At 34.1% G+C, this 24,698-nt stretch overlaps 1 protein-coding gene across 1 annotated transcript in view; it reads right to left on the bottom strand.

The window, feature by feature from the left end:
• The window catches only part of LOC149571470 (DNA (cytosine-5)-methyltransferase DRM2-like), a 218,053-nt gene extending 194,707 nt beyond the window's left edge, over positions 1–23,346 (bottom strand). Inside the window, exons 1-4 of the mRNA XM_089815696.1 lie at positions 23,143–23,346; positions 18,339–18,435; positions 18,196–18,242; positions 17,957–18,088 (exon numbers count right to left, since the gene is read on the bottom strand). Coding sequence (XP_089671822.1) covers positions 17,957–18,088; positions 18,196–18,242; positions 18,339–18,435; positions 23,143–23,346 — 480 coding nt within the window. The remainder of the gene's footprint in view (positions 1–17,956; positions 18,089–18,195; positions 18,243–18,338; positions 18,436–23,142) is intronic.
• Between the last annotated feature and the right edge of the window lie 1,352 nt (positions 23,347–24,698).

Raw genomic sequence — 24,698 nt, 5'->3', positions numbered from 1 at the left:
TTCTTCTGATGTGAAGAAGTCTCTTAAATTCAAGTTGAAGGGTAGAAAGGGCTCTAAATCACCTCAGATCCTTGAACCAATTCAAGAGTCTAAGGAGGAATCAAAGGAAGAATTAGATGAAGAAGATGAAGTTATGATCATATCTCCTCCAAGACCTGCACAAACTCATGCACCATCCATGCATGAAGCACCTTTTTTGGATGAGATAGGTGATGATGTGGATTCATTTTCCACTATTTTCACACCTTCCATTCCGGTTTTAGAAGTCAATACATTGGCTCTTCCTATATCTTCAACAACTCCTCCCATTTTAACAAATGAACAATATGAACATTTGGGAAGAGTTTTTGAAGATTTTCCAACTCTTACAGAAGGTCAAGTTTCTCAACTTGGTACATCTCTGGCAAGTTTTGAGTTATTCATGACAGAATCCTCTCATCATGCACCTATGAATTCAGTTGTGCAGATTGAATCTTGCTCAGTTACGATGGAGATACAATCAAGATCAATGCCAATGGTCTCCACTATACCTTCTTCCACAAATGAAAGTTTCAGCTTGCCTGCATGGTTGAACAGGATCACAATGAAGAGAAGGAAAGTGATTGTACCCCATGATAACCTTCATGTAAAGAAAAATAAGTCCAAATCTTTGAAAGATAAGATTGTTTCAAGGATCTTAGTTGATTTGGAGAAAACCAAGTTTGTAGAGGTTGTTGAGCCACTAGTGAACAAACCTATTGAAGAGCTCACCTAATCTAATTACAAGTTCACCAAGGTACAGGTTGGAAAACAATCACTACTTAGTTGCTTACAGGATGCTCAAGATGCACCAATGTACAAAGAGCAACCATGAATTATGGGAAAAGAAAAGTCAGCTCAAGCATGAAGTCATTTGTCTAAATGAAGTTATTCGGCAACAATCTTCTCAAAATCTTGTTGTTATGCCTTACACATCTAAGGAAAGAAAATTAATTGAAGCTGCCAAGTCTTGGATAGGAGAAGTCATTTCTAAAAGAGTCCAAGCTATTACAAATATGGTTAAAGTCCTTAAACGTATCAAAGATATGAATGAAATGGAGTAAGGCTTGATTTACTCTTTGATTTAAGAAGCGGATGATTTGAAAGAGATTCTCAATAACTAGGATGAGATTGTTAAATTTGATTTAGATGCCATGGTTTCATGTGATATTCTTCTATCATGTGAAATGTTCTTCAGATATCAAGGACTTATGGGCTATAAAGAAGGAACATTGAGAAAACTAATAACAAAGTTGCAGGCAGCCCTTGGAGATTGCCAAGAAAGAGAAATAGGGATCACATGCGACTAAGAGAAAATGGGATGTCAGGTTCTTGACAAACATGGTAATTTGATTGCAGTTGAAAGAATGACTTCAGAATATACAATCAATGTCAATGCTGATATAGATTCTAAAAATTTTGGTTCTCACACAATGAACAAGTTTGCTTTGCATAAGTATTTGGAAAAACACTTAAAGATTCTCTAGTGGCAAATTCCAAGGTTGTGTAATCAGCATATGTAGATATAGTAAGGATAGAGACAATATCAAAGACAATGGAGATTTTTAATCTTCTTGCAATGTGTGATGTTATCATCAAATTCAAGGCACAAAAAGAAAATCTTTAAGATTTTTATTTTGTTTTTATTTATGTTTGTAGATCAAAGAGGATGCATTGCATGAAAAGATGTAATTACATGTAATGTGAGTTGCATGTAACCCAATAATTTCTCTTCTACTTGACTTGGTCAAAGTTGTTTGAGTTGCTCCCAATTTTTCCTCCATCTTTTTCTCGACTCCTTTTCCTATATAAAGGATTGCCCTCTTATTGAACAATCATCTTTTATTGTATGCAAGAGAGCTCTGGAGAAATTGTGCCAGCAGAACTTCATTTGTGTAGCACTATTTTGATAGAAAAGTGAATACAAAGGAGCAATTGAAACTAAACTTTTATTGAGTGCAATCGTTACTTATGTGAATTGGAAACTTTGTTTGTGATTTTCATATGTTATCTTTGATTCATGTAATCTTGTATTCTTGATAATTGAGTATAAAAAGAGCTAAGAAGCAATTGGAGCCAGAGCTTTGACTAGGAGCAATTGTAGAGATATATAGCTAGAAGCTTTGTTTATAGCTTATATCTCTTTCTTGATTCACAAAATAGTTATCTTTACTTTTGGAAGTCTTTGTGCCCTATTAGTAAAGCTTATTCATATAGAAATACGACCAAACTTAGAGCCAAATCAGTACACTTTCAGGTAGGCTTTGAGTTAGCGTTGTTTTATCAATATCGTTGTTTTCAGCTTTAGATAGAAGTGTAATTAGAGATTTCACCCTACCCATTACTCACTCCATTGGTAAGAGGATTTTTTCCTGAAAGTTAAGAGGAAAGAATATCGGTAACACCTTTTTACAAAATCTCTCAACTTCTTTCTTACTTTGAATTGATCCAAGGAACGGTGAGAAGAGGGAGCCTTCCCTTTAAGGTAGGAGAGACTCTATCTCACACGCTGTAGTTGGTCATCCTATTTTGTGACTGAATTTTACCCAAAACTGTCAGTTGCAAAATATACACCCTACAGTGTGTAAACAAGCTATCCATGATATAATGATAATAATCTCATAATAAAGAACCATCCAAGGAACCTACATAATCAAAGAACTCAAAATGCATAACTATAAAAACCCCAACGCAACTCACACTACTGAAAGTACATTATTTTTCCCAAATTTGAAACACCACATTGGAATATGCATTGCCCACAACTAATTGAACAATTTCAAATAGATCTAGCAATTAATTTTATTTACTTAAATACGGCTAGCAGCAAAATGGCTAAATTACATAGTTAACTATAATTGGTACCAAACTGAATGTCTTGTAATTGGGGTTTATATCAATTTGCAATTTGGGTTTTAAGGCAATGCTGCAACAACAATAAATTTTAAAAAACCTGTGACTTCAGATCCAAATCGATTTGCACAAAAATTGACATGCATTTCACTCAACTTTGCAACTCCAGTTGAGATAATGAAGTTGCTTGTGCTCCTATCAAACTAGCAAATACCTCTACATAGATTCTGATTGTCCAAGAGCAGCAATGCCTAGAGATGATCAGCAGGTCACCAAACTTGGCAATAGCAAACACATAATCATGCCCTCCAATAGTGTCTGAATTCCTTCAGTAGGGTGACACCAGAATTTACCCAAACTCCACAGGCAGCTACAGTTCCCAATAACAAACAAACAACAGTAGAGAATGTCAATAGGTTGCCCAGTAATCCATGACCAGAATTGCAAATCAATTGCAATTCGATTTTTCCAATCAAGTGTAGATCAATTTCCAACATTTTAGCAGAGATAGACATGTCAAACAACAGACATTAATGCGGCCTTTGACAGGACTTTAGACCACTGGAATTCAATGCCTGTAACCAGAAATCTAGGTGTGTGAAGAACCAATGAGAACTCACAGCAAGACTCAGAAATAGCGCCAAAATCCAGACCCTAGGTGTACCAAAACATAAGATTTTCTTTAGCTATCAGCCCTCTTCTCAATCAATGGCAGAATATAGATAACCTCCAGCCAACATATATCTTCCAAGCCACAATAAGTACAGAAATGGAAGATGTCAATCAAACTCCACAAATGCAATACTCCCAGCCATAGATAATTATATTAAGGGAGATTAAATGGAATCACTTTACCTCAACAATGATTCAAAAACACTTCTCATCTTCCCTTATACCTCAGCAAGGGCAACAAAATTCAGTACCTCAAAAAGCCACAGAGGCAACAAAAGAAAATAAATATTCAAGCATGCTTTCCTCAACAAATGGGCTTGTATTTATAACCTCCAGATCTCTTTTGTTGCCAAAATGTAACTTCACTTAAGAAGCTTCACCACACAACATTCATTAGAAGCTTCCATTAGATTCTCTCACTTGACTTGGCTTAACTAATTAATAAATGACACTTTCCAGTGATAACTAAACTCTTAAGTGAAATTATAACGTTACATTATAACTTTATAATAAGTCATTTAATAATTAATAATAATTTGGCCACTAAAAATATAACACCCAAAATACTCATCATTTAAATATGCCATCTGAAATAGGAGTCATACCTATTATTCTCCATGTGACTAAATGCACTTTCCAAAAATAGAAAGAGTCCATCTTGATCAACACCAACTTACCACAAATAGCAAGTACACAAAACTAAGCCCAGACAAAGTCCAATCTATGCCAAACTAATTCCAAGCTATAGCTTATTGAGATGTGGAGAGAAAAAGACCCTCCCAAGCCAAGCTACTACCACAGAAGACCCTCTATCCACAATAATTAGCCTACGACTACGAGGATCACAATAATAGGCTAATCCTTGAAACTCCAATGCTAGGAAAAATGGGGACATTACAATATCATGAGCTTCTAAGATCCAAAGTGACACCATCATCCTTAAACAAGAAGATACACTACCATAACCATACAAGAACTTGTAACCAACACCACAAAAGAAGCACATTCAAATCTAATCATGTCATGCCAAAGTACCTATACACAAGAAAAGTCCATGACACCATGATCCTCTTCACCTAAAAAAGCATCTAACTCTTAATATGTCACATTTATAAGCATCACATAATCAACAACATAGGTCCTCCAACATGACTTACTTAGTAACACTATCTCTCCTCATTGGCATGACAACCAAATCAACAAATCAAGTGATTAGTCAATCCACCAACTTGAATATGCATATAAAGTGAAAGTTCTATGTGCATATTGACAACTCACGTCTAAGCCGATATTGCAACCTTTAGGTATAAACTACTCATTTCAACATAGATCCTATAGACCCAACAAGGAAACATATATATTTATACCAAATAGTGATAACCATGTCAAAATGAGAGTAATCTATGATTTATAACTGAGTATACAATAACACAAGCTCCAATTTCAAGATCAAACTTGCCATAAACTTATAAAATCACCATAGTCAAGAAAACCCATAAACAACCTAGATTAGACTAGCACTAGATGAATCATGTCAAAAAAGCTAGAAACCTTATTCATTGTATAGTTCTTGGAGCAATCTTTCCATTGTAATCCAAATTCCAACATTGTTTTCTCAATTTATGACCTTTCAAAGTCAAAAAGGTAAATCTAACTTCTAGTAAGCATATACCACTATATAATGCTCTAAGTCACTTTTCTCATGACTCTTAAAAGTCAAAAATCCGACATTATACTCCTCAAACGCTCTGTGAAAGAAAAACCTATTAGGATATGTACAAGCAAAATAGTGAAACATACATCAAATATTCTCTAATCAACCTAAATCTATAATTTTCAATTAAAAATTAATAATATTGACAGGGTCAAACAAGACACAACCCCTATATAAATTTGATTGAAAAAATCAAATGTTGGGTGAACCCTTTAAAAAATCTCTTGATTGAAGGTTATAGTTGTGTATTAGGTTCAAGCATCATGGGGTTCATTGGTATGGTGGTATCCCATGGGGTCTACAGGCCTATAAATACATGTAGGTCACCATCAACAATATGATAGACAATTTTTTCATACAATTGTTTATATCTACGAATGAATATAGTTACCTTTTCTTTAACACCTTGTCTACAATCTGCTAAATCAATGGAAGTAACTTTTGGACCAATATGATTTTGACAATATTCAATAAAATAATCAACAAATTTGTGAAAAGTTTCAATTGAATAACTAGGAAAGGAGTAAAATTGTTTCAAAGCTTTATCTTTATAGAATGAAGGAAAAGTTTTGCATGAAGTCTTTGATCATGGTGAAAGTTACTACAAGAAGTTTGAGATGTTTGCACAGGAGTGGGGCGGCCACCTTGTCCATTATATTTCACCAAAAAGGGAACCTAAATGTGTACTGGGAGATGCATATGAAGGATGTCAATGGAAATCGGGTCAAAAGCATAATATTAGGAACAATGGGTTTGGATTGGATTATGGAAACCATTTTTTTTGTAAAGATACATTTGCAAGAAATGGTTTATGGTGGCTTTGGTGAATGATTTGGATTGATAAATATTTGATTGTGATGGAGGATTTGAAGTTGTGCCATTGTGGTAGGTAGGTAAAGAAGATGCTGAAGGAATAAATGGAAGATTTGTTCAAGGTGGTAGATAAGTATATTGATTAATAGATATCCTCTCCAAGGAAAACATCTATAGCGTTAATTTGTTTTGTATAGATAGCTATGATGGAAGATGTAAATGTAGGAAAATTAAGTAGAGATGTAGGTAGACATATATCAACTTGATTTCTAAGCACTTCAGAAAAGCTAACCACCTTCATAGTGTTTTCATCGACTATGTTGGTAATTCCACAAAAAATATCAACACCATGTTCATCATTTTGAATCAACCTCCTTAAACCTTAATCAAGGGGTTCACCCCTCCTCTAAAGTGTTCTTCACTTACAAATTTGTGAATACTTTCAATCTTCTTGGCAGGCTTCCTCGATTGTCCATTAGACACTTGAGTAGAAGAGTTATTCTCATAATGAAAAGTATGAGGGGAAGTCTTCTAAAAAATGTAAGCGTGGTATGTGGTAGATGAAGAGAAGAGGATTCACCCAAGCTCCAAGGGAAGAGTTTAGCCAACTCAGGCTCAATATGCTTATTATTGAAACATAAGATACCGATTCATCCCCACATCAATGAATTTGGAGGTGAATACGCTTGGATTCCAGATACGTCCAAATTCCCTATGGATTTTGGCTGGAATTCATCCACAGGCATCTGGATGCATCTAGAAGTTGGCTTCTAGATCCATCTGGATGCTTGTGGATGGTTTCCGGCCAGAATCCACTAGGAATATAGGCTTCCAAATGCATTCGGATGACCTGTGGAATGCTTCCAAACGGAATCCATAGGGAGTTTGGATGCATCCAGAGGAATCCACGGGCCCGGCACCCAGAAAACTAATAAAAATTGTCCACACTTATGTTATTTTTATTGTCTAAGACTAAACTCTAGTGTTGAATAAGCACATATTGATATATCATATGGATTTTAAAATATCTTCAATTTTGTTAAAGGGTGAAGTGTCATAGTCATACTGTCAAATGATTTCCTTTTGTATATTTCTTGCATTTCTTTGCATATATATATATATATATATATATATATATATATATGTGCATATATGCTTCCTCCCACATCCGCATCCAAAAAAAAATTACTTGCATCCCAAATCTGCTTCTGAATCCGCATCCAAATTGGTAGCTTAAGTTGAAACCATGGGAAGTCATAAATCTATAACTTCTTCTGGTTGAGATACGAGAAAGACAAGGCTAAGGGAATTAATTATGCTCTAACTACCTTCTGAAAATTTATTAATTATAATGCAAGAAATTGATAATTGATATATAAAAACAACACTGAAATAAGTTATTTAACAATGCAATGTTATAATGAATTGATTAATTAACAAACTATTTAAGAAACGTACGCTATGATAATCAAAGAAAATATAGATAATATTTGAATATCAAAGTAATGCAGGCATAGAACATGTCAAGTACACCAAAAATATGATGTAATAGGATGAACACTACTCTAGACGTACAAACTAGGAACATAATCCATTAACATCAACATACATTAAAGAATATACCAATTGGGAAGAGAAAAGCTAGAATGGGATGGGATTGGATTATTCCTTTTTTTTGTGTTTAATATGATTAGATAAGATAGAGAAAGATACAAGCATAAAGTTTGTAAATTTGATAATAATTAGCATAAATAGTAGGTTACCAAACATATATGCAAACTCTGAGTACATATTTGAAAATAGGGATAGAAAAGGAAAAACAACGCAAGCCTATGTGGCTAAAAGACCTAATTTTGAAGGTGTTTGATGGAAAAAAACTGAAACAAGATGTCGCACTAATAATCTCCCTTAAATTTCTTCAAATAAGTATCTGTGGCTAATTAACATCATCTACGGATTTATTCCCCTTCAAAGTTAGAATCTCTGCATTTCAATCTTTTGTTTCAACATCTACAATCCTTCTTTCTCAAATCTGAAGTCCTACACACAAGAAGAGAGAAAATGTACTGGTTAATATAGAGGCTTACCTAACTCAAACTCTGGGTAGGAATTAAACTTCCTGGATATCAAATGATGTATTAAAGAGAGCCTATCTCTAGAAGGAAGAGGATAAATCTTAAGTAAAATGTTGAATTGAAAATTTCATACCTTAGTTATGAAATCTCCTTGCCTTCCCTTTATGAAAAGTTTATGTTGCTAGGAGGGAGCTCATGCATGTATTGACTCATGGAGGAACATATGAACTTAATCACAGATGTCATCTTGAATGCTTGAATCTTTGAATGCTAGACCTCCTTATTTAATGCACTTAATCACCTTATGGGAGAAGTGACTTAGATAAATAGTCTGATGCTATGAATGAGGGATGAGGCTTGCTTTTATACCTAACCTATGAGTTTTTTTAATAATTTTGAATGAGGCCGACATTGGGAGCAATTTCTCACTATTTTTTGACTATTGGAGGGTTCAAAATTGGGCCCCTTTTGGCTAGACTATGGTACCCAACACAATATTTCAACGGGACTAGGGCTCTAAGATTCGTAGTCTAGTACTCCAGTATGGAAATATGTCAAAGAGCTAGAAAAAATGTTGAACCTAAAAAATCAGACACTATTTGAGAAAGCTTTGTTCAATTTGGGGGCATTGAATTAGAAGCACCTAAGTAAGAACTAAATGAGCTTGGAATTGTATAAGGATACAATTTATGAAGCTGCATTTATATAGTAGAGGCATATTAACTATAAGGTGATATCAATACCATCTAATGTTGACTTCAACCCTAAGCTATAACATATTAAAGGAGAGATAATCAAATTCAAAAACCACCCAAACCTTGGAGTTATTCCATTATCCTTCCCTTATGGACTTGGTCCCTACAGCATCTTTTATCCAAGGACCACTTACATGAATTCTTTCAAATGAGATCCGTGTTTCATGTAGTTCTACTTAACTTCTCTCTCAACAAACATATAAATAGATTCTTATACCTTGGGGTTTCACAATCCCTTAAAGAACACTATGCATGATAGTGAAATAGAAGGGAGACCATAAAAAGATTGAAAAGAAAAAAGGGTAAAAACCAATCATTTACTAATACCCAATTATAAAATAAATCCATATCTTATAGGGTTTTATTGATAATTATTGCATATCCCTGTAAAGTTCCTTTAAATAATTCCCATTAGGTTAGTAATGCTTACTTGTAAGAAGCAAAACCCAACATAGTTCCTAAATAGCAAGCAAGAACTATTACACTTTCATATGAGGGTATTGATATCTCAAATTGCACCTCACTATAATTTATTACTCACAATGAGTATCCCAAAGTCTCGTATAAGTTAATCCCAATGACACAAAGGCTAGTTGATTCTTATCAATTAGATGTTCTATTTATTGACAATTAGAATACTTTGACCATAATCATATAGCTTAGTCTTAGAGATCAATGATCCATAGAGGAAATACATGTGACTTCACAAATCTTATAGCCTAGGCATATCTTTTCCTTAGTCATGAATAGTACTCATGTGACATCCAAGATAGCTAAAGAATGCTTCATTTGTGAAGTCAATCGGATCTCATGATTAATCAAAGTCACTAAAAATTCTAGCATGTGTAGCACAATATACCCAATAGGTGTAGTGGCAAGACCATACACAATTTCCATTACCACGTGTACTTCATTTTTTAAAAATCAATCCAAACATAACTATCCTCATAGAGTAACATATCATGGATTGAGAGTAAGAAATATCACATAAGAGAATAAATTTTATAAACATATTTACCAGTTTTAAGTACCAATACTATGATTATATTAATAACAAAATTAGCTTTCAAACCCTAATTTGTATCACTTATCTTTTATAATATACTATAGTTGTGATATTGCTATCAAGATTCAACTATGTAGCTTTTGAGTTAAACTCATAAACCCATGTTTCATGAGTAGGGGTTCATAAACCCATGTTTCATGAGTAAGGGTTCATAAGAACCCATCTCTCATGAGAATGAATGGAACACTTAGCACTCATTGCATCTAGGTGATGCTCATATAGGTGAAGCACTAGAACTTCTCTAGGGGTAACCCATCCTAGTACTTCTCCAACTCAAGCATGCTTAACCATGGAGTTTCCTCTGAAGTTAAACCTACTTTTCTTACAGCCTCATTTACAAAATCTTCAGCAAGTGTTGTTACTTATGAGCCATTCATTAGAATGCGCCTTAAGATCATCAATTGATAAGTAGGATATATTTTCCATGGAAAGTAAAATTGTTATATTGCTATTAGGATTCAAATATGTAGTTTTTGAGTTAAATTTATTAACCATGGTTACAGGGAGACCCGTCTCCCCCCTAAAGATGCGTCTCGAAGACCAATGAGATACAATATTGTGATTATGTGAGTTTTGAATATTTGACTCTATATTAATGTGACATTACTATTATCATTTACTTTAATATTTTAGTTTTATAGTATTACTATTTTCAAGTTTTATATTTAGTATTAGACTCTTTAAACTATTAAAAAAAAATTGTCGTCTCCAAGTACCCCTATCTCTAATTTTTGAAAAATTGTTGTACTAGTACCAGTACCAGTACCGGAGACCTCCAAGTCTCCTATCTTCTCGTGACCTTGTTATTAACCCATCTTTCATGAGTAATGGTTCACAAGAACCCATCTCTCATGAGAATGAATGGAACACTTAGCACTCACTACATCTAATGATCACAAAGGCAAAGCACTAGGAACTCTTGAGAGATCATCAATCGTAGTACTTCTCCAACTCAAGTGCACTTAGCAATGGATTTTCCTCCAAGGTTACAAAACCTTCAACAAGTTTTGTGCCTTATGAACCATTCATTAGAAATTCCCTTAATCTCATCAATTGATAAGTAGGATATATTTTCCACAACAAGTCAAATTGTGTTATTGCTATCAGGATATGATCGTGTAGTTTGAGTCAAATCCATTAACCCATGTTTCATGAGTACTAGTTCACAAGAACCAATATCTCATGAAAATGAATGGAACACTTAACACTTATTGCATCTAGGTGATTCTCACAGAGGTGAAGTACAAGGACTTGGACTTCCTACGAGATCACCTATCCTAGTATTACTCTAGCTCAAGTGTGCTTAACCACAAAGTTTACTCCAAGGTTAAACCCACTTCCCTTGCAACATCATTTGCAAAACATTTAGCAATAGTTTTGCCTTGTGAACCATTCAATAGAAAGTCCCTTAAGCTCATCAATTGACAAGTAGGAGATATTTTCCATAGCAAGTCAAGTTGTGACATTGATGTCAAATTCAACTATCTAGTTCTTGAGTCAAAATCATTAGCCCATGTTTCATGAGTAGTTGTTCACAAGAACTCATCTCTCATGAGAATTAATGGAACACTTAGCATTCATTGCATCTAGGCGATGCTCATAGAGGTGAAGCAATGGGACTTCTTGGAGGTCACCCATCCCAATACTACTCCAGCTCAAGTGCACTTAACCACAAAGTTTCTCCATGCTTAAACCCAATTTACTTGCAACCCACTATAGTATCACAAATCATAACCCCTAGTTTACAATCTCACACTCCATTTTAGACTCTTCCGAACAAACAATAACCCCTAGTTCTAAAAATTTTTACTATAATCATTAGAAGTATTAAGATTGTGGTTTTATTGAGGGCAATAAAAAAATTATTGGGGGTTGCAAAAAAAATGTAGGAGGTATTGACAATCTAGTGGCCTCGTGATATTTATAAAAGAAGCTAATGCTTTTTAAAAAGGTGATTTTTTTAAGTGGGCAGAAAACTTGTGGACATGATGGTTCTCATGCTTCTCATTATAGATGTCACAACCACAATGCTTTGCTAAAATTCACTATCCCCTTTCTGTCACTCTAGATAAGCTCAAGGATGGAGGTGTAGTGACAATTTTCTTGGCCATTTCTATTTGCATAGTTGTATCTCAAAGTAATGAATAGGTGGAGACTATTACGGAAGTAACTGGTAAATACTTGCTTGTTATTGACAAAGACCGAAAGGTCAATTAATACAAAAGAATAAAACAATGTTTCCTTAGGAAATGATCATAAAGAATAGAAACATTCTATTTTAACAGAGAAAGCTAACAAACAAAAGCTAACTAAATATTTACAATAGATAACCATTAACTAATAATAGATGACTATCTATAATTGTAATACCCTCTCTTAATGGTTAATCTATCTAGAACACTAAGCTGTCCTCTGAATTTGACAAACTTATCAGGACCAAGAGGCTTGGTGAGAATGTCTGTAGTCTGATCTATGGTAGGAACATACTGCAAATCTATAGTTTTGTCTTCAACCAGCTATCGTATGTAATAACAATGAACATCCACATGCTTGGTTCATTCATGGAAGACTAGATTTTCTGCTAACTTGATAGCACCTTCATTATCAACAAACAGAGTAGTCGGTCTTGTTGGTGACATCTGCATATCCTCAAGCATCCGATGAAGCCAAACAACTTCACATCCCACTTTAACAATCCCTTTGTATTCGGCCTCTATAGAGGAGAGAGAAATTTCCTATTGCTTGTTACCGGTCCTTGTGATTGCACTAGATCCCAAACTAAACACATATCCAAACATTGACTTTTTATCACCAACAAAGCCTGCCCAATATGAATCTTTGAACTCATTGAGTCTAGGATTAGAACTTCGAGAGTATAGAAGTCCATATATGAAGTGCCCTTCACATAACAAAGCACATGCTTTGCTGTCATCCAATGATCAGCCTTAGGAGTTGTCATAAAGCATGAAATATAGATGACTACGAAGCTGATATCAGGCCTAGTAGTAGAGAGATAGATGAGGCTGCCTACTAGTTGCCTATACGTAGTTTCATCAATGGAAGGAGAATCACACTTTGCAGATAACTTGAGACCTTTCTCCATAGGTGTAGATGTAGGCTTGCAATCCTACATATGGAATTTGTCTAACAAGGCCCTAGCATATTTGGACTGAGAGATGAATAAACGAAAAGACCGTTGCCAAACTTCAATACCTAGGCAATAATGCATGAGCCTAAGTTCAATCATTTCAAAAGACTGGCATAAATTTTGTTTGATTCCTTGAATTCCTTGAACCAAAGATGCGGAACTGCCAGTGATGATCAAATCATCCACATAAATAACCAAAAGGATAATGTCACTGTTAGTAGTCTTGATGTACAGATTTGAGTCTAAAGAGCTTTTGAAGCCTTGATTATTGAGGTACTTATCAATTTTTATGTACCATGCCCAAGGGTCCTACTTCAAGCCATAGAGGGATTTTACCAATCTGAGAACCTGATGGTCTTTACCATCAACCTTGAAACCAAGAGGTTTCATCATGTAGACCTCTTCATGGAGATCACCATTCAAGAAAGTACTCTTAACGTCCATCTGATGGACCTTCTAGCCAAACTGTGTTGCCATGGCTAGGACTAATCTGATGGTGCTCATCTTTGTAGTAGGAGCAAAGGTCTCCTCATAATCAATGCCCTGACGCTAAGAAAATCCCTTCGCCACTAAACGAGCTTTGTACTTGTCCAAAGTACCATTCGATTTGTATTTGATTTTGTAAACCCATTTGCAACCAATGGGTTTCTTCCCTGGTGGAAGATCAAAAAGGACCCAGGTGTTGTTCTTCAGCAAGCTCTAGTGTTTAGATGTCATGGTCTATTCCCACTTTGGAATTCCTTCAGCCTTAGAACATGTTTGAAGTTCAAGCACACTGTGAATGTTGGCCATGAGAGAAAAGTTAACAGAATCTGTAGTTTTGCTCTTTTTCCGAGTAGTTCTCCCATCAATGAGCTCATCATCGCGAAGCTCAACAAGTGTCTTAGCCCACCACTTAGGCCGGATAGGAGAATGACCAACATTAGTACCAGGAAATGCTTGATCAGTAGGATCCTCATCAGAAGAATCTAGATCAAACTCAGGTGAAGCATCTACAAAATGAGATGATCTTGGAGGTGTCTATATAGGTATCACTGGTATAACTGGAGCTACAAGAGCTACTGGAACCCTCCCATCAAGTGGACCTAATGGAAGTCGAACTCCCAAATCATTAGCCATCATAGATTGGTCTGCCAAATTAGGAACAGGAGAAATAGGCATGAATGGTCCTCATTGCTCATCAAAGATTACATCTCAACTGTAAATGAGATGAGATGTCTCAACATCGATCAGGTGGTAGGCTTAGTGAAGACTGTTATATCCAGTAAGCATGAGTTTCTAGCTCTTGCCATCCAACTTGGTGCATGCCGCATCAAGGATCCAAACAAAAGCAAAGGATCCAAAAACCTTCAGGTGACTGATTCTAGGCTTATGACTTGACCAGGCCACTTCCAGAGTTTTATCTTTGACTGCTACTGTGGGTGACCAGTTCAACAAATAAACTACAGTCTTAACTGCTTCTACCCAAAACTTATTCACATGTCTGTGTTTGAGCATGGATTGAGCCATCTCGGTGATTGTCTTGTTCCGACATTCAACTACATTGTTCTGTTATAGCATGTGGGTGTGGTAAATTGGCATTTGATGCCATGTGTATCCAAGAAGCTAGAGAAAATATTAGAATAAAATTCCCCCCATTGTCTGATCTAACAGTAACAATAGATTTCTTAGAATCTTTTTAAACTAAAGGTTTAAACTTTTGAAATACAGGAAATGCATCTGATTTCTTTTTAAGGAAATACACCCACATTTTTCTATTGAAATCATCAACAAACAACAGAAAATACCTGGACCCAAGAACAAAAGGAGTGGCCATAGGGCCACAAATATCGGCATGAACAACTTAAAGTACTTGAGAAGCTCGCCATGAATCACCACTGGTGAAAGATGTGCAATGTTGCTTCCCAACCTAGCATGCCTCAAAAACTCCAAGTTGTTGAGTTTGAATCTCTAGCAATCCAAGAACAAGCTCATCTTGAGAAAGCTATGAGAGATAATGCACATTTAAGTGCACATATCGTTGATGCCAAAGTGTGCTGATAGAAGACCACCAAGCAGCCATAGCTAAGTCCTGAGAATCACCAGAATCGGTAAATCTGAAAAGACCATGATCCTCAAGACCCACTGCAACAATAGACTTAGTTGCCCAATTAGTGATGGTGCACTGATGAGAACTAAAGGTGAATGCCAAGTGTGGAGAATGTCACAGCACCTGACTATCTGAGAGTAGATTTAGTTCCATCCCTAGAACGTAGTACACATCAAGGAATATGAGATTCCTCCTAGCAGACTGAATCTAAATGTTGCCTTTGCCGACAACTTTGTACTCTTCTCCGCCACTAAAAATAACAGAGTCTAAATAAGGTTGGTAGTCAATAAACCAGTCCCTACAGTGAGTGAAATGACAAGAGGCACCTAAATCAATGTACCAAGTAGATGACTTGACATGATCTATAGGTCTTTGAGCCATAAAGGTGTAAAAGGTAGATTCTTCCTACTTAGTGTTCTCTGCGCTATTCACTTTGGGTTGCAAACCTAATTGCTTAAACTGTGCAACTAAGCGTAATTCAACCTTCATGTGTCCAAACTTGTAGCATTAGTTGCATTGAATATTCTTCTTTCAGGAACCATCTGATGCTGGAGCAGAAGACTTCTACTGAGATGGCTGCTGAAACTTGCCTATATCCTTCTGAACGGATTTTGCAGCAAAGGCTTGCTCTGTGGAGTTGCTACCAAACTGGAGTTGCTACCAAACTGTTGTTTCCACTGATCTTGCTAAGGCAGCAGGATGCAAAGATCAGTGAACTTCAAATCAACACTAGAAGATGTGATGTTGAGGGTCTCGATAAAATGCTCATAGGATTTTGGTAAACTACGAAGAGTGATAGCCACAATATCATCTTCCTCCGTCTTGTGACTGATGGAAAGTAACTGATCACGAATTTCTTGAATCCGATTCAGGTGTTCTTGGAGCAAGGTGCGCTCATCCATGACAATAGAAAGTAGAGTGTTTTTGAGAAAGAAAGCTTTGATTTTGTCAGAAGTCTCATGAAGACTTTTGAGATGTGTCCAGATCTTGACAGCTATCTTGCCAAATGGAATCTAAGAAAGCTAATTATCAATCACGGATAATTTGAGAAGCATCACTGCCTCTTGATTATTTAGATCCCATGTATCTTGATTAGGACCAGGAGAAGTCAAATGCTTCGTAACACCCAAAACAATTTGATCAGTGCTCCGATATTCAAAAATGGCGATGATCCGCTGCTTCCAAGTGCCATAATTTTGACCATTGAATTTGGAGTTATGCTTGAGCAATATGTTTGTTAGAGATGCCATGGCATGTTTTTCAATGAAAATTTGTGAAAATCTATGGAGATACATTTTTTGAAGCAGAAAATGAAAGACCCAAAAAATTGAAGAGTGGCCTAGAAGAGAGCTCGAAAAACCCAAAAAGAATATGGTGTCATTTTTTGGATCTGTTGGCTCAAAAATTGAGGCACCCAGAAAAATTTGACGACAACCCAGTTGAGCTCTTGAAAAACCCATCAAGAATCTGTGATCAAAAAAAAATTTGAACCGAAAAATTAGGTTTTCAAACAAAACCTATCTGGCTGCAAAACAAGCTCCAAATAATGGCAAAACAGAGAAAAAATGTTGCAGAAACAAACCAAGAACCAAGCGGATTTAGGACTACAGCTGTTGGGTGGAGGTTGCGGCAAGATTGAGACAAAAAAATGAAACTTTTGCAAATGTTTGCTGCTCCAAATGAGTAGGAGAAAAACACCCAATGTGAGTTGAATATTACCACAAAAATGGTGTGCAATTTTTAGTCAAGAGACTAGCTAGAGAACTTTCAAATGCACGCATACGTGTAGCCAAAAAGACCAGACATGGTAAGAGGTCGCGATTTGCAGACGACCAATCAAAAAATGCATTGTGCTTGGCAATAATATCTAGTTGTGATTTGCAGACGAGTTTGAAACACATTTTTCAACCATGAAAAAACTAGACCAAAAAAAAGTGTGTTGCTAGATACCCAGTCTCAGAAACCCTAGCTGAAATTAGGTATGAGGAAGCACGTAAAAAACCATAAAAGAAAGAATTTCAAAAATTTTGGAGTAGATAATTTCGAACGAAATATAAAAAATTTGAAAATTTTAAAGTCCTGGATCTGATACCACATTACAGAAGTAATTGGTAAATACTTGCTTGTTATTAACAAAGACCGAAAGGTCAATTTATACAAAAGAATAAAATGATGTTTCCTTAGGAAACAATCGTAAAGAATAGAAACATTTTATTCTAACAGAGAAAGCTAAAAAACATCGTAAAGAATAGAAACATTCTATTCTAACAGAGAAAGCTAAAAAACAAAAGCAAACTAAAGCTAACTAGATATTTACAAAAGATAACCATTAACTAAAAATAGAGGACTATCTATTATCATAATAGAGACTAATAGTTGCTCCCATTAGTTAGAAGTTTATTCCTAATAGGGAGGAAAATTTGGATATGTGAAAACTACATTGTGACTCACCCTCTACTATTATTCTACAACTCCACATAACAATTTCTCTTTGGATATGAACAAAGCTTACCCTTGTCTATGCTTTGGGGTGCGACTATCTCCACCCAACTTTTCTTGTGATATAGTGCATTTTGAAAGACTTTTATAAGTAATATAAATGCCAGTAATTGATGGCCCCATCATTTATTTATAAATTATAATAATATATTCCAAAATCACCAATATTAAAATATCATATATATATGAGAAAGACTTTATAGAAAGTAGAAGACAAATGTCATCTTATATCTGAAGAAGACTCGGAGAAGTACCTTCGCATCCCCACCATAAATGTCTTCAATTTTCACTTTTATTTCGTTAAAATTGTGCTGATTATCAAAAATTAGTTTCTCTGTATCAGTGTTCGAATCCCAATGGCTTGAATCTAATGCATAATCAACAGCCTGTAAATAAATAGCAATGATAGTTAAATTCGAAAATCCAATACATAATTTTCTCCATTCATGAAAAAATATCCAAAGGAGGGAAAAGAAATTGAACATTTACTCACTTTGCATGTCAAGAGATAATCCAATATATCATTCCAATTCTCAGTACCTGGCCAATGAGAAAAAATATTAAGAGAAGAAAATGATTGGTATTCTTTTGAATAATAGTTATAGCTAATAAATTAGTTAAGGACAGTATCCCTACCATGTATGTTGATAGCCTTTTCAACCATGGTGGAAGAATATCCCATATCAACGAAGTGACATATAATGGAGGTCCATGAGGTATTTGAGGAGCTTGCCTGCAAGTACAGAATGAATGGTCCTAAAGTTAATTTTTCACAATTATGATTAGATTTCAAACTTTAGATGTCTAAATTTTAGACAACTCTTATTGTGCAACATCGGAAGATTTACCAAAGAAACTTAGTTTGAAGGATTTCAGCATAGGTTACTCGGCCCAAAAGCCGTATAAAGTACTCTCTTGAAATTCATCATACTTTCAGTTAAGAACAATTATGGGGTGATGAACAATAATATAAAGGATAACAAATAAATGAGAATTAACGATTCTTAATGGATAAGTAAACAATTTTGAGACCCCCATTATTTGTTAAATATATGAATGGCGCTTCTATGCACAGATGATTCTCAAATGATGTGTTGTTAATAATAAATTTTAAAATTTCGGTCCTGTCTAAGGACAATTGTAAAAACGAGTTGAGAATAGAAAAGTAGAGCCTTTCAGATTATAGACATATGATGAGAGCTCATTTTTAAGGAGTAGGAGATTTTATAAGAGACAAAGTGTGTAGTTTATTTTATTTTGAAGCAGTTTTCTTAAATGATATCATTTAAGATGACTGTTTATTAACATCATTTAAGAGGAGTGTTTAAATGATAGTTTAAGTTGCTGCTTATTTCCAGCTCCCATTTTTGAAAACTTATTATTTTTAACTTTCTTCAGCAGAAGATCCTCCATTAAAATAGAAAAATACTCTAAACTTGAGCTATTTAGAATGAAGCAAAATTGCACTTAAACAGAGCGTGGTGACATAAGATTGCAGAATTAATTTTCTTTTCTATAATGAATTGGAAGTTTTCTACCTTTAATGATTTTATATTTATGTATTTGTTGAATTGAATATATAAAGTAATAAAATTTATGAGATCACTATCTTCCATAATTATAAAAGTCTATTTATTCTTCAATAAATAGTGTATTTGATTTTACTAAATATAAATGTATACATTGTAAAAATTAAAAATTAAAATTGGGTGGATACGAGATCACGCCCCAGAGTTCACATGTTCACATGGACAGTGTAGAAAAACAACTAAAACAACAACTAACAGCTGCCGTTCTGTGCGAGTAGAGCAACACCCGCTTTAAAATACTTCTGAAAAATCTCAGTGGAAATCTCAGCAACACCAAGGCCACCCTCCATAAGACTGTTGTCTTATTATAATTTATCCCGTAATACTTTTTTCTCATCTCATAACACCTTCCACTTCATAAAAATATGTCTTACAACCTCCTCCATAACATTACTTCTATAATCTTTTAGAGATAAATTTCAATTACTTGTCAATCATTTGAAATTTTAAAATTCTGTTTAATTAAGTTTTTATTATTTTATATTTATATATTCTATAGAATTGAATATTCACAATAATAAAATTAGACCACTAACTTACACAAATGTAGATAATAAAAATAATAAAGCAAGTTTGAAGCAATGAGAAAATATGAAATTTAAATATGAGCAGTGAAGAAATAAAAGAAATAAATATAGAAAGGAAGAAAAAAACTAAAGTGAAAAATGTAGAACAATTTCGTGAGATGATGTAGAGAGAGAAAAGCTCTAATAGAAATATTCAAGATAAACAAATGGATACCAACAAATGAGAATGAGGAAACAAAAGTTCATATATACATTTGGTTAAAGCAACAACATCTACTCGTTTTCAAATTTTCTTTCTACTTTCTATTGGTCATAGTTCATATATATAGACTAGGTCTAGAACAAGAACCTTCTATCCTTCTATTTATTGGTGGAGTACCCAGTCAATTGAGCTGTTGGCTTCTTTATGACCAGACCATTACGGTTAGGGTATGAATATTTCCAATATCGGCACTTGAAGTTTCTATTTTGAAGATAGCATTATATGTTTAGCTATAGATCATATGGACCAGCTAGGACTCAAACTTAGAACCTTTCATTTACTGCAGAAATGCTCTACCAGCTGAACTACTGACCCCTCTATGACTAGCTCATCATCAGTCTAAATGTAACTTATTTTCAACATAGACACATTACAATTCTATTGATCAGAATAAAACAACGGGCTGTTTTTAGACATGCACATATGTGGGTTAACTTGTTATGTCTGTAATAGTTATATTTCTTATTTCTCTGAGTGATTCTCTTACAATGTTCACTCAACTCTATTGTGATGGATATAGTGCACTAAACATGAGAAATTCATGTTTCAGGGAGATTCAGAAGCCTATATCTTGTCATTTTATAACAGTTATCTTTCTTCTGTCCACAGAAGAGAGAAACATCGTTTGTGATGTATATGGTGTAGTAAATAGGTGCAAGACAACCTTAATGGAGTTCTTGAAGCCTTAAATTATCATCCCGTTTCTTCTTTTCACAACAAGATTCTATTGTGGTGCAATGAAGAAGTGAACCGCCAACTTTCACTGAAATCTTCGACTCCTTATTTTGCAACATGTGTGATGTGTGAAGTAATCGAAAGTGTGAAAGATAACAGAGACGAGACAAATCAACACAGAGATTTATGGCGGTTCATTAATTTGGCTACGTCTACTTTTAGAGGGGAAATCTATTATTAATATCTTGTAGTTTGTTTACACACTACAACCGTTTTCTGCTCTTAGCAAATTGAATCAATATGAATAGCATCCAACCAGCTTAAATAAAATCTTCGAGAGGAAATGAAGAGGCACATAATTTGTTGGGAAAAATAATGATGACTGTAGGGCTTCATACACCCAACAAACTCCTATTTGAAGGCTAATGATTGCTAAAATTCTAGAGACATTCCCTTGCTATGCCCCTACTGTTATTTCTTGACAATTTTGATAGAAGCTCAACAAAACTTGAATTTGTGCCACAGCACAATCTGATTCGCTTCGGTGTCTATCTTTTCAACTTGAAGTTTTCCCTCCTCAAGCATGCTTCAAATGAAATGCAAAAGAACTTCAACGTGTTTAGTTTGACTTTGAAATGTAGCGTGTTTTGCTAAGTGAATAGAACTTTTGCTATAAAAAAAACAAAGTGGAACCATGTTCAGGATAATCTAAATCACCAAATAAACACTGCAACCAAATCATCTCTTTCGCTCCCTCAGTAAGAGCAATATATTCAGCCTTTGTTGTAGAAATAGACACTACCTGTTGCAACCTTGAGGCTCAACCGATTGTTGTTTTGAAAACAGTTAATGTATACTCAGCAGTAGATCTTTGATTGTCTGAATTCCAGCCATATCAGAATCAGTAAAACCTTTTAATGATGCATCCTTGCCACCAAAATCAAACTCGGAAGTTCTTTTGAGATACCTCAAGATCCATTTGACTGCATTGCAATGTGGTTTACCCCACTGCATGAGTAATGTCCAGGTGAGTGCTCATGATAGCCTACATAAGGCTGCCTATAGCTGAAGAGTATGGAATGCCCTACATTTCTGTTTGTTTTTCTTGTGCCTTTGGACAGATGGTTAAAGTTAAACAAAAATGATCAGTTAACGGAGTTTTAACAGCTTTGGCATCTGCCATGCCAAACCTTTCCAAAACTTTGAGAATGTAATGTTCTTGACACAACTTGATCTCTTTCTTTTGTCTATCCTAGATAATGGTCATATCAAGTATCTGTCTTCCTGCCCCTAAATCTTTCATTGCAAACCTTTGTGCTAACCTTTGTTTCAATTCATCAATCAACTTCATTTTTAGAGTCGACAACTAACATGTCATCAACATTGAGAAAGAGAAGAAAAAGCGTACCATTTGGTAACAATCATTTAGAATGGAAACAAGGTTTCCCCCCGACAGTTGTAATATTTTTTAAGTGCAATAAATAAGAGATGATTTTGACCAGAAACACTGTTTTGTGAGCTGTTTAAATATTTTAAATTAAAATAAATAAGATTTTTTTTATAATACATTTTATAGAAATTTGGTTTATTGAATGGAGTAGCAAGTTATGTAGGCTTAATTTTGAAGAGATTTTAAGCATGTTTAAGATAAGTTATGTGGCACTAATCTTCAGATAATTTTATGATTAAATACTTTGAGTTAAAATTATATTCTGAGGGGTAAACTTCTGAGAAGTCTCAGTGTTTATCTCTAAATGCAATGCACGTGCTATTGCTAAGTATATCATTTATTTACATGAGATATGGGTGGTTGTAAATCACTATTAATGAAATCTAAGTTGATGAGTTTGAGTCAAAAACTATACAGCTGAATCTTATCATAATCATAATCACTAAGTAGGGTCATACGAGATCACCCCTCAAATCAAAACTAGAGTCTCGAACAAAAATACTGGCAGAACTAAGATAAAAGTCACCTAAATGATAAAAGCGACACCTTAGTAAGAAGATAAAAGATTCATATGTATCACCATTTTTCACCGTCTAAAACAATGCCTTAAAAGACCACACTTATAGAAATTTAATATCACATAAAATGCATTGTTGTTATCATTCATAAATCATATACTTTCAACCTTCGATTGAACGAGTGAGGAAAAATTCCTGTTTCTAAAACAACCTCAACAGTTCAAGTTGCAGCAAGAATGTATGTTTTAAAAGATCATTAGTCCTCTAGTGTAGCCTTCCGTTGAACTTAGCATGGTTTAGCATAAATCTAATGTCTTACGAAGAAATGGTTATAATTTGAATGCTAAAAATATACCTTCCATTTTCGTAAGAAATATAATTTTGTTCATAAAATCGATTAAAAAACAAAATTATATTACCTGATTGTCTGAGACGCCTAGGCATGATTTATCATTAGTTTTACTGTTCCCCTGAACTATTTGTGTTGCAGCTGGTACCTCATTCGAAATTTTAACTTCAGAAACGCCATCATCATGCTCCACAAGTTTCCTCTTTGAAACACAAAAACAAACAACAATGTAGAAGAAATATTTCACAAAAACCAAAAAATAAACAGCCCCCATTAAAAATCATAGAAAAATGAATGTACCATTTTTGTCACAGATTTAGAAAAAACGAGTTTCAGAGCTGCCAATTAAACTCCATGGAAGCCATTTATCCCTGTAAAACAGTCTTTAATTGTGGTGGTTTATATAAATATTAAAAACTCATATTAAAAGAATACTAGCTGAACGAAGAGGCTTCTTATGAAATTTTCTCGTCTTCCTTGGTCAAATAAACTAAAGAAGAAAGATCAAATTCAACGGAATACCAGGAAGATTAATGATTACGAGGAAGCATTAAAAGTTTAAAGGAACCTTTATAAATATATATATTTGATACTAGTGTTGCTTCAAAGTTTCCTACTAAATTATTGGATAGTTTGTAGGGATTTTGTTTTCCTCAATCCTCAAGCTTTTTGTTGGTTTCTTTGATGTTTTTTAGTTCCCACCTGGTATTATTTCCCAAGGTGGTAAGGTGGCATGTCTGCAATTTCCAACAATGAATCCCCATAGTTCATATATAACTTTTAAGAGTTGTCTCTTCATTTAATTAAAAAAAGGTCCTCCATTATTTTAAATATGAAAATGTGAATATTTTTATTGTACATGAAACCTTGGGAAAAAATATCAGGTTCCCTCTACACACTCTTTAAATAATAATAATGAAAGGTTTTGCCTAATTTTGTATGGTGTTTGCATGTTGTTTCTTGGCTTAGATGTAAGGGTCACACCACAACAAAGAAATAATATATCAGTCAAGTTGATAGTAACTTAAATAGAATTGGAAATATTGTTATGATTTATGAATTGGAAATAAGTTTTATTTATGGAAGTTTTTTAGAATTAATTTTTTTTTAAAGGATTTCATTTATATTAAGATAAGAAATATTTTTGTTTGATATGAAAAATAGTAGTCAATAATGTTAATGATTACAATGAATTTTAATGTTATTTAGATTAAATGGATATGAACTATCTATTAATTTTTTTTTATACAAAATTCTTTTTTCATTTTGAAACTTATAATTTCTTTTAGAATATTAAGATTACAAATGAAATTATAAAATAATAAATTCTTGACATAGAATTCAACTCTTACATATGAATATGGAAAATGGATAAATTAATATTTAGATTAATGTGTAGAGTCAAATTGAATTTGGTTTGATTATAAGATGTTGAAATGTGTGAGAATTATGTCATTCTACATTATAAAGAATGGTTTTTTTTTTTTTTTTTTTTAAAATTTGAAAGAGGGGTAAACGCTTTGACCTGGAGCTATGATTTTTTAAAAAAAAATTATTATCTCAATTTAAAGTGAAGAATTTAATGTATAATTTAAAATTATTTATTATATTTTTAACAATTAAATA

The sequence above is a fragment of the Cupressus sempervirens genome, chromosome 2 (genome assembly GCF_028749045.1).
Source record: "Cupressus sempervirens isolate cs-2001-9-10 chromosome 2, ASM2874904v1, whole genome shotgun sequence".
NCBI classification, from domain to species: domain Eukaryota; kingdom Viridiplantae; phylum Streptophyta; class Pinopsida; order Cupressales; family Cupressaceae; genus Cupressus; species Cupressus sempervirens.
Note: the sequence above shows the minus strand (reverse complement) of the source record. Positions and strands in the feature narration are given on the sequence as shown.